Below are 15,185 nucleotides of genomic sequence, written 5' to 3' on the forward strand. Positions count from 1 at the left end.
GAGATATCAATTAGGATGAGAGTCATTAAGATATGATTGGAGTCAATGTAAAGCTATTCTGAAGTTCTTAGTAATTGGTGGCAATTATGATTGAATGAATATAATTGTGTTATAAATGGCAGATGTGACATATCTTGTGGCTTAAGAGACTACTTAATTTGTTAGGTCCATTTTGAAGAATTCAATGAGGTATTAACCTTGTTTGGAGTAAAGAATATAGAGAGAACATAATTAAGGTTGAAAATCTTCCTAGATCGTATTAGGTATAAATTTTACAATTTTTGGAGGTGATAGACATTATGATAGACTTGGAGAAAAGGAATAACCCTATGATATTATTATCTGAATATTCTTTAAGAATTCATGGGATTAAGAATAAACATAAAACAATGGACATAGTGTAATCAGGAATTAGATTATAGGTTTAATATCCTTAATCTCATACTTAGCTAGAGCAAAAGGCACTACTTGTTTAGGATTTCTGGATACGTAGACCTAGGTAAATTGGATATAAATTACGGTTTGGAAAATTTTACATCTTGATTAAGCTTGTAAAAAAAAAATGTAGACTGGATTTCATGATGGAATGGAGTATAATAGAACTGTGTTTGCGAATCTTAGAAAATAAATTAAGAATTATCCGGCATGGCAACAACTAATTTGGCTAGTTGCATAAGTTGTTGTCATAATTAGTTAAGAAATGGTATGATATGATAATTCGGGAAGAAGGATAGAGAGGTTAATAACTAAAATAGAGACTTGATTGTGAATTGAAATTTTCTCTATATAGTCGATGTATTATTTGTTTTTATGAGAATTCTTATTAGTAGGAATTGAGAATAAATTTTATATCTTTTGTTGGAAAATAGTTAAGTTGATAAATATGTGATGAGATTGGGATAGAAGTCAGTATATCCTATCAGTTGATAGCACTTAGCTAGAGAAATGTCTTGATTCTATTTGAAATAAGCTTGTAGTAGTGGCAAGAATTTGTTCTCTTTAATTGGAAATGATTCAAATAGCACTTAATGGCAGAATTTGATAATAATCGAAAACTTTCTTGAGTTGGCAGCAATCATCTTATTTAGTTATGAACAACTTCAATGATTATGAGGGCAAATATATGGAATTGGAATTGATGCAAAATGGATTGAGTCGGCATGTAGGTTTTGAATTTTAAAATAAGGAGTCCAAATTGGAATAGTAATAAATTTGATTGAATATGTGGATTCTTATATCAGTAAGATTACATACTGAGTTGGTGTATGAGTTTCTTATGGAGTGATGATCATTGCCTATGATAGCTAGTGAGAGAATAAATGACGATACATCAATGTAAGGACACATGATATAGAGGTAATGAGATCAATAACCCTTACTTGAGCAGATGTTATAAGTGAATGAAATTCTTACGTGTAAAGGTGAATATTAGTGTCGAATCTGTGCTTTAAGTTATGAATATTTGACTTGAGGGGACAACTTGTAGACATAGTATAATTTACGTTTAAATTAACTATGGTGATAAGGTAGATAACTTTAGGGATGGATTTATCTTATAATCATCTTACCCTCTCTATAAATTAGATTTTCTTCCCTGGTCTGTTCATTGGTTTGTCTTAATTAATAAATTTAAGAAAAAAATTAGATTCACCACTCTGACTAACGAACTTGCAACTTTATGTGAGAAGCATAACCACCATTGTCGTAAACAATTATTGTATCCTAGTTTATTGTTATTTTCAAAATTCGAGGACGAATTTTTTTAAGAGGGAAGACTGAAACAATCCGAATTTTTATTTTCAAAGATTTTCCAATTAAATTTAATAAACCGACAGTCTGGAAATTTATTTCAATATTTTAATGCGAACACTGTGAGAAACCGAACCGAAAACCGATTGAAAAAGCCGAAAACCAATCGAAAATCAAAGAATTGGGTCGAATCGAACCGAATCGAATCGGTTCGACCCAAACCATCTAGAAAATTCCCTTTCCTTTTTTTTATCTCCAGCGCTGCACCTCTACTCCTCATCATCAAAGCAGCGCCTCCTCTCTTCTTCTTCTTCTTCTTCTCCAGCGCTGCACCTCTGCTCCTCACCATCAAAGCAGCGCCTCCTCTCTTCTTCTTCTTCTTCTTCTTCTTCTTCTTCCTTTCTTTTCTTTTCTTTTCTTTTCTTTTCTTTCCTGCACCTGCGTTTGCATCACTGCCCAGGAATTCCAGCCGCTCCAGCAGAGGCGATCGACCACTGAGAGCCACCGCACGCAGCTCGTCGCGCCATCGCCACCGCCTAGCCGCCGCTCCAGCACGCCTCCGACCACCAACAGCCACTGCTCTCCGATCCGACACGAGCAAATTTCCGATCTAGCAAAAATTCGACAAAAAATATATTTGGGGTATAAATTAATTTAACTACATTTTCGTTAATTAATTTAATTTCATTAATGATTTTAGTTAGTTTAATTCTAATAATTTTAGTTGATTAATTTGATTTTAAGAATTGATTTTAGTAATCTTGAGTAATTAATTTAATTTAGCAATTTTGATTAGTTAAATTAATTTAATTTGGCTAGATCTACTGATTAGTTTAATTACTTAAGTAATTAAATTAATTTAAATAGTATTAATTTATTGATAAATAAAATATTTAGTTAGTAATTTTAGTTATTTAGTTAGTTTAAAATGAATTCAAAATAGTTATTGATTAATTAATATGAAGTAATTATTGATTAATAAAAATAATAGTTAGTTAAAATTAAATTCAGTATTAAATGATTTATTAGGAAATTTTGGTAATAATAAAATTTATGGAATTTAAGTGTAGATTGAAGGTAGATTATATTTTATGTAATTTTAATTTATAAATTATGGATGTAGGGTGATGTTAAGGTTGAATGTAATGTTGATATTGTTATTCGGATGGAGGATGGGAAAAATTGAATTGATTGATTGCCCGATGGATGAGCTGTGTGGTTTGGAATTATTGATATATTGTTGATATTTTAACAGGTAGATAGTCCAATTTTTAGGGGAGATGCTACCGAAATTTCGGTAGAAAATAAAATAAATTTCGGTAGAAAAGAAAATAGATTTCTGTAGGAAATAAAATAGATTTCAGAAGAAAATAAATGAAATAAAGTTAGATAGAGAAATAAAAATTTATTACAGAAAAGAAATTAAATATCGAGATTAAATTACGTAGAAAAATTTATAATATAAAATAAAAATATTAGAAGGGTAAAGTAATATTTTGTCTGATAGAGTTATTTCTTTTTATATCATTCTTACTTTGCTTAGATCGCCCGGGTCCATCTAGTGCTCCTCCAGGACAACATCAAAGCTAGAATTTCGCTCTCCATCACAGTGAGTAATAATAAATAATGCATATCAACATTGCATTTGCATAACATTTATTTATAAACCTTATATTTTTATTTATATATTTACAATATATTATAAGTATTTTATCATATATATTATGTTATGATTACTATAATTATACTTATATATAATTGTGCATTTGGATGAAATTGGTGTATTATGATGAATGAATTGTCTGATTATTTGTGCTGTGGCTATGCTGTGATTTGTTTGTGTGGAATTGGGATGAAGTGGGTCACCATGGGTTTGTGAGAATGGTATATGTGATATGGATCCTGAATATGATATGAAATTTGGCCGGGTAAATGGGAGATCGGCGCCCCCGTGTGCACCTACTGCTATGATCTGTGTGATATGGAAAACCACAGGTTGGTTTCTTTATTGGGCGCACCTGATAATCTAGATTTGATCGCAGCCCGCAGGGTGGCCTCCTGTTGTGAGCGCCTGATGATCTAGATTTGATGGAGACGACCGGGTTACCTCCTGTTGGTATGGAAAAGAAAAGAGAGAATGGAAAAACAATGAGAGGGCTGGTCAAGTGAGGATTAGACCGGTCGGCCAGTATGGGGGATCGGCTCCCTGGTGCACACGTGAGAGGATGAGCCATGTGGGAGGACGGCTCATCGGGGGTTCGGTGACTCCACTGACTAATTTCCACGTGATGTGATTATTTGAAGGTGATATTGTTTGTGGGTGCTGATATGATGCCATATGATTGACTGTTGTGTGTACATTCAGTATTCTAGGGTGCATTTGTGTGACTGTTTGTGATGTATATTATTTATTATTATTCGCTGAATTGCAAAACTCACCCCCCGCCCAAAAAACCTCCCAGGTACTAGGAAGCAGCTGATTCAACTGAAGCTCTGCAAATCTTCTCCGCAGAGTTACAAATGTAAACTTTATATTGTTGATATTTAATTTTGAATGTATAAATTATTCTGTTATCAGATTTTTTTTGGACTCCGCAGTTATAGGGTTGTGTATTTAAATTGGGCCTTATTGTTAGCACTACGCTATAAATTAATTATTGTGTAATTAACTGTAGGTAAACTAGTAAGCCCTTATTGTGATTATGAGTTATTGTGAATAGGCCCTGGTTAAATTTTATGTATTATTTGATATTGGGCCAGATGTTTGAAAATTTTATAAAACTTATATCTTAAGTCATATGGGCTTATTGTTTTGTTGAAATTAGGAGAATCATGTAGACAGATTGAATAATTTAGGCTTACTACGGGCCTCGGGGGCCTTAAGCTTACTTAGACCCTAGTGCCGGTTCGGCCCACGGAAACGGATCGTGACAAATATATATTATACGTGTATGTTTATTATACGGGTATATATATGACAGTTTAATGCTGCTCTACTTTAGTTAAGTTTAAAAAAAATTAAAGTAGCATACCTTAATCATAATATAAAATAATAAAATTGATAAAAACCAAAAATTGGAAAAAAATAACTTAACTTTTGACATAGTAAATTCCTTGAACCACAATTCTATTTAAAATAGTCTATTTTAATTTGAACAAAAATTTAGATTATTTAATTAAATAAATATTAAAAATAAATTAAATTAGATTCTTATATTCTTATAATATTTAATATATAATATAATTTTCTATGTTATTTTTTAGGCAATAAAATAGATGAAATTATTTATCAAAGAATATATTATAAAATTTATTGTTTCATATCAAAAAGAAAATAAAATTTATTAGAAATATATATAAAATATAAAATATAAAATTATGATATAAAATATTATATTAGCAAACTATATAGTACATTAAAAGACATTTTCTAAAAAACATAATCATACAGTTAATTATATGGTCATAGAGTTTAGCAAAAAATAAAAAGAAAAAATCAAAATTACAAACGATAATCATTATCTATCTATAATATATATTATTTGATAATAAAATTTCAAAATGTAATAAGCCAAGTCAAATCTAATTCTCATTTTGAAAAAATTTTCTCACCTGTTATTTTATTTTCATTTTATATTTATTTAATGTCTATTTATTTTCAATGTTTATTTATTTATTTTTTGCTTTATAATTTTAAATAAATTAATAAAATATATCCTCCAAACACCCTTAATATTATATAACACTTCTATTGGTAACCTTAAAATATCAAAAAAATTGAATATATATATATATATATATATATATAATACACACACAGACGTACACTTTATATACATATGCCTTGGTGTGCATATATATATATATATATATATATATATAAAATTGTAATCACAATTCAGTATTAACAATTATAAATAATATATCTCTCTTTCTCAAACTTTAGAAGCTCTTTTTCTTTTTTCACGGGTAGCCACTGGTGAGCGCTTATCGGTAGTCACTCTTTTTTCCTCTTCAGATTTGAGTTATCATTGTCCAAATATTAAAATTTATTATTGTCCATATTTTGGGATTTAGTTCTGAGTTATTATTGTCACAATTATAGTGATTTTGTTTATGGTATGTTGTTATTTGGACAGTTATGCAGAAAAAAGTGCAAATCTATTTTCTAGTAGAAGGAAGAAAATTTAAAGATAATCAGTTTGGGCTTGTAGAAAGACTATAAAGTCGAACAATGACTATAAATAGCCACCTAAGGCAAGCGATCGCCTATAGCATAAGTATTAAGTTCTGTCAACTAAATCAGATACTTCAAATCAAACTTGTGTTTTTTTATTTTTTATGTAGGTGGTTTATTATTATACTTTCTATACAAAAATATAAAAATATATTGATTTGTATCATATATCTGTATATGGATTCCACTTAATGAAATTTCTAATTTGATTTCTTATAAATAATATATAACATTCATGCACAATAACTTAATTAAAACAATTAAAAGATCAACTATTAAATTAACTAAACATAGAAAAAGAAAAAGGAGATTTAGATTTTAGATTTTGTACCATAAAAGAAAGAATGGATATGAATCCTTTAATAAGATGTGCTAATAAAAAAAAACATATATATATATATATATATATATATATATATATATATATATATATATATATATATATATATATATATTCTATTTAAATCTAAATTCTAATGAAAATTTAAGAAACTATATTATATAGTAAATAAGAAATCTATTAAACATGGTATGAATATAATATCTCTAATAATTTTAATTTTATTGGTTGAGAGAATAAAAGTAGTTTGATTTTGATTGATTATATTATATTATATAGAGTATATTAAATATGGTAAGAATATAAAATATTTTATTATTACCTTTGTTGAATCTTTAATTTGATTGGTTATGGTTATTACAAAGAATAAATATAATTTATTATATTTATATTATAAAATTTGTTGTTTGATACAAAATAAAAATAAAATAAAACTCACTAAAATATATATATAAAAATAAATTATAATATAACATGTTATATTAGCAAATCATATACCATATTGAAAGAATAATTTTTTTCTAAAAAAAAATAACCATAAAATTGATTATACGTTTACAAACTTTAGCAAAAAATAAAAAAAATATCAAAATTATAAACTATGCTAAAAATAATGACTAATATATTAATTATTAAAATAACTATCTATCTATTATATAATATCGTTAATATAAATTTAAAATGTAACAAATTAAGTTCAAATAATCTTCACTTTAAGAATTTTTTTTTTTATTTTATAGAATATTGTTTTCTATTTTATTAATACTTTTGGATTTTTAGTAATATAAATTCTTCATAACATTTTAATTTATTAGAAAAATTAATAAAAAATTATATATAATTTAAGTTAATATAAATTCTTCATAACATTTTAATTTTTAGAAAAATTAATAAAAAATCATTTATAATATAAGTTATATTTACTTGCAACGAGCAATCGTTAACATGCAATGCAGGTTGGAAAAAAACTAATATATATAAATCAATAAAAATTTGTACAAAAATTAAATAATTAGTACCAACTAGGCATAGTTACCGGTTCATTTTGAATTAAAACCGAACCATACTGTAGATGAACCGGAATCAGAACGGAACGTTGGTTCAAAGTTTTGAACCAAAATCGATGGTTCAAGGGTCGGTTAAGGTTTATATGAATGTTAAAATCTGAACCTGAACTGGCAGTAAATCGATGGTTAACTTACGGTTTTGATCCAGTTTGAACCGAAAATTTTCTATTTTTATTTTCAAAATGATAATCACTTAGCCTATTTTATACACCTCTAAAAATCTCAATAATATTTCACTACATGATATATTTTATTTAAGATTTTTTTTTTAAAAATACACTTTACTTTAAAGTTAAAAATCTAAAAAGTAAAATGGTAAAAAAAAAGAGAAATATTTAATCTAAACTTATTGTTTTTAACTTTTTTTTTACCCTTTTAAATTGTTTACTAAGTTTAAAATTACATCCTTTTGAAGCACTTTTCAAAATTTTCTTGTAATTTATTTAATTAATAATATTTAAACAAAACAAAGTGATAATTAATTTAATTATTTTGTAAAATTAATTAATCTTATTCTTATATGACTATAAGCATTCTAAAATTTATTTAAAATAAACTTTACTAATATTTTTTAATCTCATATTAATATTTTCGAAGAAAGATATAACATTAAAACATATGTTTTTTCTAAAAAAAAACATGTCGCTAAACCGTAATCAAAACTGTAGATCTATCAAAACTATATTGAAACCGACCGAAGTAAAATCGAACCAGAATTGACAGTTAAAAAATCATTTTCAATTTAATATTTTCAAATTTTAAAAATTATAAACCTAAAGTTTCATGAACCAGAACCGGCGGTTCAATGAACCGCCATGCCTGGTACCAACAACGTTGAACTGAACATCATTTCTCAAGACCTTGTGTACTGCACGTGCTCAAGTGCTTTGACTGAGAAGGGTTTTACATTTTCACCTTCCCTGAAAAAACTCCCGCCGTCCTGCAGGCGGCAAGCACATGAGCTCGGTCCCGAAATGAGACAAAATCCACTTCCCAGTCTCCCTCAAACCCCAACTTTTCAAAACCATGAAACTAAAGCCGTTATGTTCGAAAACCCACCTCTTGCTCTCTTCATCTCCTCCATCTTCTACGTTTCCCTACTCAATCCTCGGCTCTTACTTCCACACGTATTCGCCGACTACTCCATACAGCTGCCACTCCCTCCGGCACGAATACGAAAAGGAGTCGAAAAATATCAGGGTTTCTGTCTGGTGGGATTTTGAGAACTGTAATTTACCTGTCAATGTTAATGCGTTTAAGGTGGGTCCTTCGATTGCGGCAGCCATCAGGGCAAGTGGGATTAAAGGCCCTATTCGGATCACAGCTTTTGGGGATGTGTCCCAGCTTTCAAGGGCTAAGCAGGAGGCCCTTTGTTCCACTGGGATCAATCTCGCTCATATTCCTCAAGGTTTGCTATCTTTTTTGTTTGTTTCAATTTTCTTTCTTTAATTAGTTATTTACTTGTAATTGAGGCGAAAGGAAACTAAAAATGGTTTTTCATCATTTGTTGGATTTTTAGTATGGTTAATTAAGTGCAAGGAAACACTTTTGTTGCTAATTGAGCAAATGCGATAGGTTTTTGGTGAAGATATTCTGAATGAAGTGGTTCAAATTGCTCAAATTGATGTAATTTGTAAAAATGGTTATATTATCTATGTAACTCCAAGTCAGGTATGAATGGCTAACTAGAATTCTTCCAACAACGTACTTTTTGGTATTGGATATTGGTTAGAATAACTGAAACCGATAAAAATTCATTGGGACTCAGATTACTTTTAATCCTTGGTTGTTTATTTTAATGTTTTATGGTGTAAATAAAATGTGTATTATTTGAGTTGTTTTTGTATACGAAAGTCTCCTTCAGTCTACATTCATTTCAGCTCTTGAACTTGCCGGATCGTGCAGTATCATCTGTGAACTGCATTATATTTTGTGCAAGCAACTCCTTGAGTTTTCTCCTTTGTCCATTTTTAATCCTCTGTTAACATCGTTAATAACTTCCCATTTGTTTTCATTTCTCCTTCCAAAAGTGGCACCACTTCTTTCCAATGTGCAAACTTGTTGCCATTAGGATGGGAACTCATCAGTCTATATCTTTTCATTTATTCTTGCGCAAGCAACCCAGTAAAATTTTAGTTTCTTGCAGGCACTTGGTTGCTGGCAACATGATGACTTCGCTACCTATAAATTTTCTATGTTCACTAACTTTGTTGAGCTTTTTACATATTCACATCTCTTAAGCCTTGTCTGTTTTGCAAGTGTGTTTGAAAAAAGAAAAAAGGGAAAAGAAATCCAAAGATTTGCAATCAAGATGAGAAAGAAAGATCATGTCATCCCTGCATATTCTATTTGGAAAAGCGTTTTGGCATTGAACTCATTTTAGTTTTAAAGAATATCCTTCCTTGTTTGGCATTGAAAAGTAGCTTTATTAGAATGCTATTAATCATTTTTGTTGGAAAAAGAAAGTGATCTCTCTGAAGTAATGTTTTACTGGGACATGAATTAGATGCTTTTGTGGATGCGAATCAAGATAATGACTTGTCTCTTTTTTTTTTTTTTTTTTTCAGATTTTAGTTTTCTTACATATTTGCTGCCTTTGAATATCTGCAAAATTATGATATGAAATATTAGTTCCATAAGAAAGAACATTATAAAGTATCTCAATATCTCTTAACTTTAATTGCATGCCCATTGTTATCTCATCATGCAAATATTCCACAATGCAGGAGGGAAGAACAGTGCTGATAGGTCTCTTCTTGTAGATCTAATGTGTTGGGTTTCTCAAAATCCACCACCTGCCCACCTTTTTTTAATTTCTAGTGATGGAGACTTTGCTAGTGTCTTGCACCGACTCAGGATGGAAAATTACAATATACTGCTTGCGAGCTCCACTGCTTCCAGGGTTCTTTGCAGTGCAGCGAGTATCATGTGGCGCTGGGACCCTTTGGTGAAAGGGGAAAACCTAACTGCCAATGTTTTTAACCAACCCCCTGATGGTCCTTATGGTTCTTGGTATGGACATTATAAGCTGCCTCTTAAAGACCCCTTCTCTTTTGGTGAGCGACCATGTTCACAGGGTGAGGAGTTGACTGAAGTTATTTCAGAGACCAAGACTCGGCTAATTCAGAAAGTAGTTGTGAAGCAGATCCGTGATATGCTGAGGTTGTACCCTAATGGAATCTCAATTCCTCAACTTTATTCTGAATTAAGAAAAGGTAAATTGGGTTTGGATAAAGAATTAAATGGATATAAGAAGCTCACCCACTTTATCTTGTCCTTGCCAAACATTTTGAAGATTCAGCACATTGCTGGTGGGAAATTTCTAATACGTGGCATTGCTGTAAAGCCTAAGCCACGCAATCAATGCTTGTCTATATTTCCTGTTACTAACAATGGGAACCAACAACCTAGTAGGCTGTTAAAGCCAAACAGTGTGGACATATCTATTTCTGGAGCTGAGGACAGGAAATCAATAATGCCTGCATCTTGTGAACTAGATACAGAAGGACCTAAAGGAGAAGTGCAACAATCCCATCCTCTTGTTGAGAAGTTCGAAGTGGATATTGAACAGCCTCCAAATGAAATTGAAGAACCTCCTTCGATTAGTAAAAAGGTTGTGGATGTGGCTGAGGCTGATGTTCGGGTAGCTAAAGATAATCTGCAGTCTTTGAAGGAACAAGATTCCATATCTGAAGTGGGTTTTCTTAAAAGAATCTGGAGAAAATTGTTGGGCGATAATGATGATAGTTCCAGGATAGAAATTCCAAAAGAATATCATAATACTGGGGTTAATAATGTGAAGAAAAGTGAGAATTCTCTCAAAAAATCTGGAACTCTGGGTGATAGCCTTGAAAAGAAAAGAGAAGAGAAAAAAATTCTGAAATCACGAGGTCAGGAAAATGGTCAAGTACCTTGCTCTTCATGTTCTTCATCCTATAGTGAATCAACTCTGGGAAAAGAAACTAGTTTGAGTTCTGCACCATATGGTGAAAAATCTGGGAAAGGTCTTGGTTTACTTGACCTGATTAAGACATGGTGTTTTGGGACGAATACTCCAGACTCTAATTCATCAATTGATCAACTTGGCGGAGAACTCAAGCACACAACCAGTTATCCTGCAAAGCTTCAAATTTTTTCTGAAGATTCTTTTGGGAAAGACTTGGAATCGTTTTTTAAATCTCAGAGGGGATCACTTCTTATATCACAATCAAAGACCAGGTTCCCAACTTTACTGCTTTTTGAAGTTTTTCTATATTTTTATTTTTTATTTTTTATTATTTTTGTTTACATCTGATGTCCAGCCTGTTTATTTCTTAAGTAAGGTTGCTATTTTTTCAACTTTTTCTCATCAACAAAGATCAAAATTAAAATCCAGCGAACATGATACAGTCCGTAGAATGAAAAGTACACGGAAAACTTTTTCTGCTTTTGGGAATTACAAGATTTTTGAGTTAACTTTTCTATTTCTCAAGTATCAAAATTTCCAAATTTTAAGGCTGAAAAACTGGCAGAAATTATCTTTATTTTCTCATTTTCTCTGAGTCCCAAAGGTCTAAGTTTATCCATTAAGCTTGCATCATTTTTAATATATAATGGCACAAAAAATTTTTGAAATTTTTTGTGCCAAAAGTTCATAAAGCATTACAACTTGCAAAAATTTGGTAATTATAATCCTTGTTATGTTATCCATCCAATTGTTCTGGTGTGTACAAAAGATAAATTCAAGGACTTACTTTAAAAATGAGGGGCATGTATTAGTTCTTCCACAGTATCTTCTATGTAGCACAAGTTGCTTCATTGCTAAGTAGAGGTAGGGTCTACCAGTCAAATTTAGTGTATTTTCTCCTAATGTCAAGAATGCTTGAACTTTATGTGCTTTTTGCGTTCTATAACAGATGATTGTTTCTGGGAATTTCAAAGAATCAACTTTTACCCTTTGCAACTCTATCATCAATCAAATCTCAAGTAAACATGACTTTGTTGATTTTATACGAAAAGCAACAGTCAATTTGGAAAACTCAAGCACTGAATTTTGAGCTCAACTGAACTTAAAAACACTAGTTGTTTGACCTAAAATTAAGCTCTCAAGTTCAGTATGAAGTGTTTTAGCTGAAGTTTTGATTTTGCAGAGATTAGATGGGTGATACGAAAATAGGATGACTCAGTGCACGAAGCATCCCACATTAGTGGCCTCTGTACAAAAATTAAAAAGTTGCTTCATGAAATTGCCAGAATTGCAAGTTCGTGATAGAAATGCAAAAAATGCTAAAGTTCCTTTTTTTTTTATATATTAAGCCCTTATCATATTTTGTTTGCCAAAATATTAACTCCATGTGCTGAAAAATATGGCTGATTTTTAGGATATAATTGTGTATACATGCAAGAGAAAATGCAAAGAGGTTAATGGAAGGGTATAGCAGAATGAAATTCACAAGTTGAAGGGATTGACAAGTGCAATCTTTAAGTTTGAAGATCGCATTGCAAATATGATGAAGTTAAAGGACCGATTTTTTCTGTTATTCTTAAACTGTTATATAGTTCTTTCTTTTTTCATGTTTTAGATTTTACTACTTGATAAAGATAATTTGATCTGAACTTCTTACGAAGTGAACGTTCTTATGCAGTAAGCATAGACCTTGCCTCACTGAACTTTGGTTCATGGGAGAATAATTGACCTCTATAGTGTCAGAAGTTAGGCAGGCGAAGAGAGTCTGTAGACAAGATGAATTGAAGCCTTTTAGAAAGTTTATCAGGGCTGTTAGAGAGGATTCATGACTTGGCACGTTAAGCAAACTTTCAAGTAAGCCAGATAGGAATATTTTCTAGTTGTCATTTTCATTTTCAGTCCAGTTATCCACAATTTCCATCTTCTATTATTTTGACTTTTCACTAATTTAGTAAGCTCCATCTTGATTTCAAATTTGAGATAATAACTTGAAGAATTCTGATATGAGGAAAAATGTTATCAGCTGTAGTCTATTCTATATGTTAATTTTTTCTATATCTGTGATTTTTCAGAAAACACATGGCAAGGAATCTGCTGAAGGATGGACCTATGGTTTGTAGATCAATTAGTGAAACCGATGCCCTTCGATTGGTTGATATCTTAATATCAGAGAAGAAGTGGGTGGAAGAATATCCCTCTGAGGCTTCTCCTTTTGAGCTCACTCTGTGTGTTGGAAAGAACACTTCCTCAAGTGATTCACATGCTTCAATTGGATTGAGATCTTTGAGCACTCCATTACAATCTAAACCAAAGAGGCAAGCAGAAGGAGATGGAGATGGAAGAACCATAAGAATTCAGAATATTTCTCATGCTGGAGTTTCTCAACCCTTTAGCTATAAAAAATCTTCGGAAAGGTCTAGACTTGAGACATTAAGGCGCTGTCAAAAGCTTGTTAATGAGATAATGAAGGATTATCCAGAAGGATATAATATCGGGTCCTTTAGAAAGCTGTTCCTTGAGAAATATGGATATCATCTTGATGTTCAAAAGCTTGGTTATGGAAAGTTGGTGTCCATGCTGCAGATTATGCCTGGGGTGAACATAGAGTCTAATTACATCATTCCTTCCAGTAATGTCCCCAAGTGTTCCAGTCAGGATAGTGCTCTTTCTAATATCCAAGAAAGTAATACTATTCATACATCAGTAACTTCAGGTAGTGAGATGTCTAATGCATCAAAGGATGCTGAATCGAATTCTACATGGGAGGAACCTGATCCTGTTGAAAATGCAGATTCTAGCAGGAAAGAATCAGAAGGAAAATGCACTTTTCCCCAGTACGTGTCTTCCTCGTCTGATGATGACTCTTCAGATTCAGAGAGAGAGCCCCTCAGTTATGACTCAGACAGAAGCACAAGCAAAGTCTGGAATGAGAAATGAAGTTTAGCTCATTACTCTAAATTCCTGATGATTCATGTTATGGCAAGAAGAAAGATGACAATGGGAAGTAAAAATCGGACAATTGGCAAGGCACGGTTGGTTGTTCCAAAGATAGTTTACAGTCATCTGAACCATCTGTACGAGGCACTAAGACTAACACTCCTATAGGAAGCCATGGCTAAAAGCAATGACCTCTAAGGGACTATTCTTTTGTTGCAGACCCTGATGATAGTAACCCAAACATGCTGATTGATGGCATAATGGGTAGCTTGAAGAAGTCAGGTGAGTCTCAACATCTATACATGGGATATCATACACCTTCGGAATGATTGTTAGAATTATATCTGATCCAATTCTACTATATTAATTCAAGTATTTAGGATTTTTTTTTTTTTTATCAGTTTAGTATAGTTGGATAATGTCTTTTCTATTAGAAGTCCTTTTGGTTAGATTATTTTATTGAAAAATTAAAACATAAATTGATTTTACTTTTTATTTCCAACTTTTGTCTTACAAAACAATTTGATTATACTTTTCTTTCATTCAATTTTGAAAAAAGAGAAATAATAAAAAAAAGAAGGTAACAATCTAAATAAATAAATAAAGTAATGAGGTAAAATAAGTTATTTTGATTTTTTTTGGTGAGAAATTCTGCAAATGTGCTCAATTGTTAAGATATTATTAATTTTGATGATTGAAAGATGCTAAATCTGTAATTATCCATTCTTAAAATGTTAGAATATGATTTTGTTAGGGGATGATGGATCCATCATGCCAATTGGAAAATTGGATTCAACGGATATATATATATATATATATATATATATATATATATATATATATATAACTGATTATTGTCTGTTCGAGTTAGTATCATATCTAGATTTGGTCAAACTTGGTTGACCATGT

General features: G+C 30.9%; 1 protein-coding gene and 1 long non-coding RNA gene across 2 annotated transcripts; both read left to right on the top strand.

Moving 5' to 3' along the window:
- Positions 1-1,807: 1,807 nt before the first annotated feature.
- LOC149497783 (uncharacterized) lies at positions 1,808-4,546 on the top strand. Its single transcript, XR_016320249.1, has 3 exons — positions 1,808-2,391; positions 3,293-3,358; positions 4,212-4,546. It is a non-coding gene; the product is annotated as an uncharacterized LOC149497783 (long non-coding RNA).
- Positions 4,547-8,228: 3,682 nt separating this feature from the next.
- Positions 8,229-14,778, top strand: LOC105636603 (uncharacterized). The gene is made up of 3 exons (XM_012219921.4): positions 8,229-8,801; positions 10,120-11,611; positions 13,412-14,778. Exons 1-3 carry the CDS (start codon positions 8,420-8,422, stop codon positions 14,274-14,276), a joined length of 2,739 nt encoding a protein of 912 aa, XP_012075311.1. The 5' UTR covers positions 8,229-8,419; the 3' UTR covers positions 14,277-14,778.
- Positions 14,779-15,185: the final 407 nt, after the last annotated feature.

This window comes from Jatropha curcas, chromosome 3 (assembly GCF_041381405.1).
Source record: "Jatropha curcas cultivar XTBG-Jc1 chromosome 3, XTBG_Jcur_1.0, whole genome shotgun sequence".
NCBI classification, from domain to species: Eukaryota; Viridiplantae; Streptophyta; class Magnoliopsida; order Malpighiales; family Euphorbiaceae; genus Jatropha; species Jatropha curcas.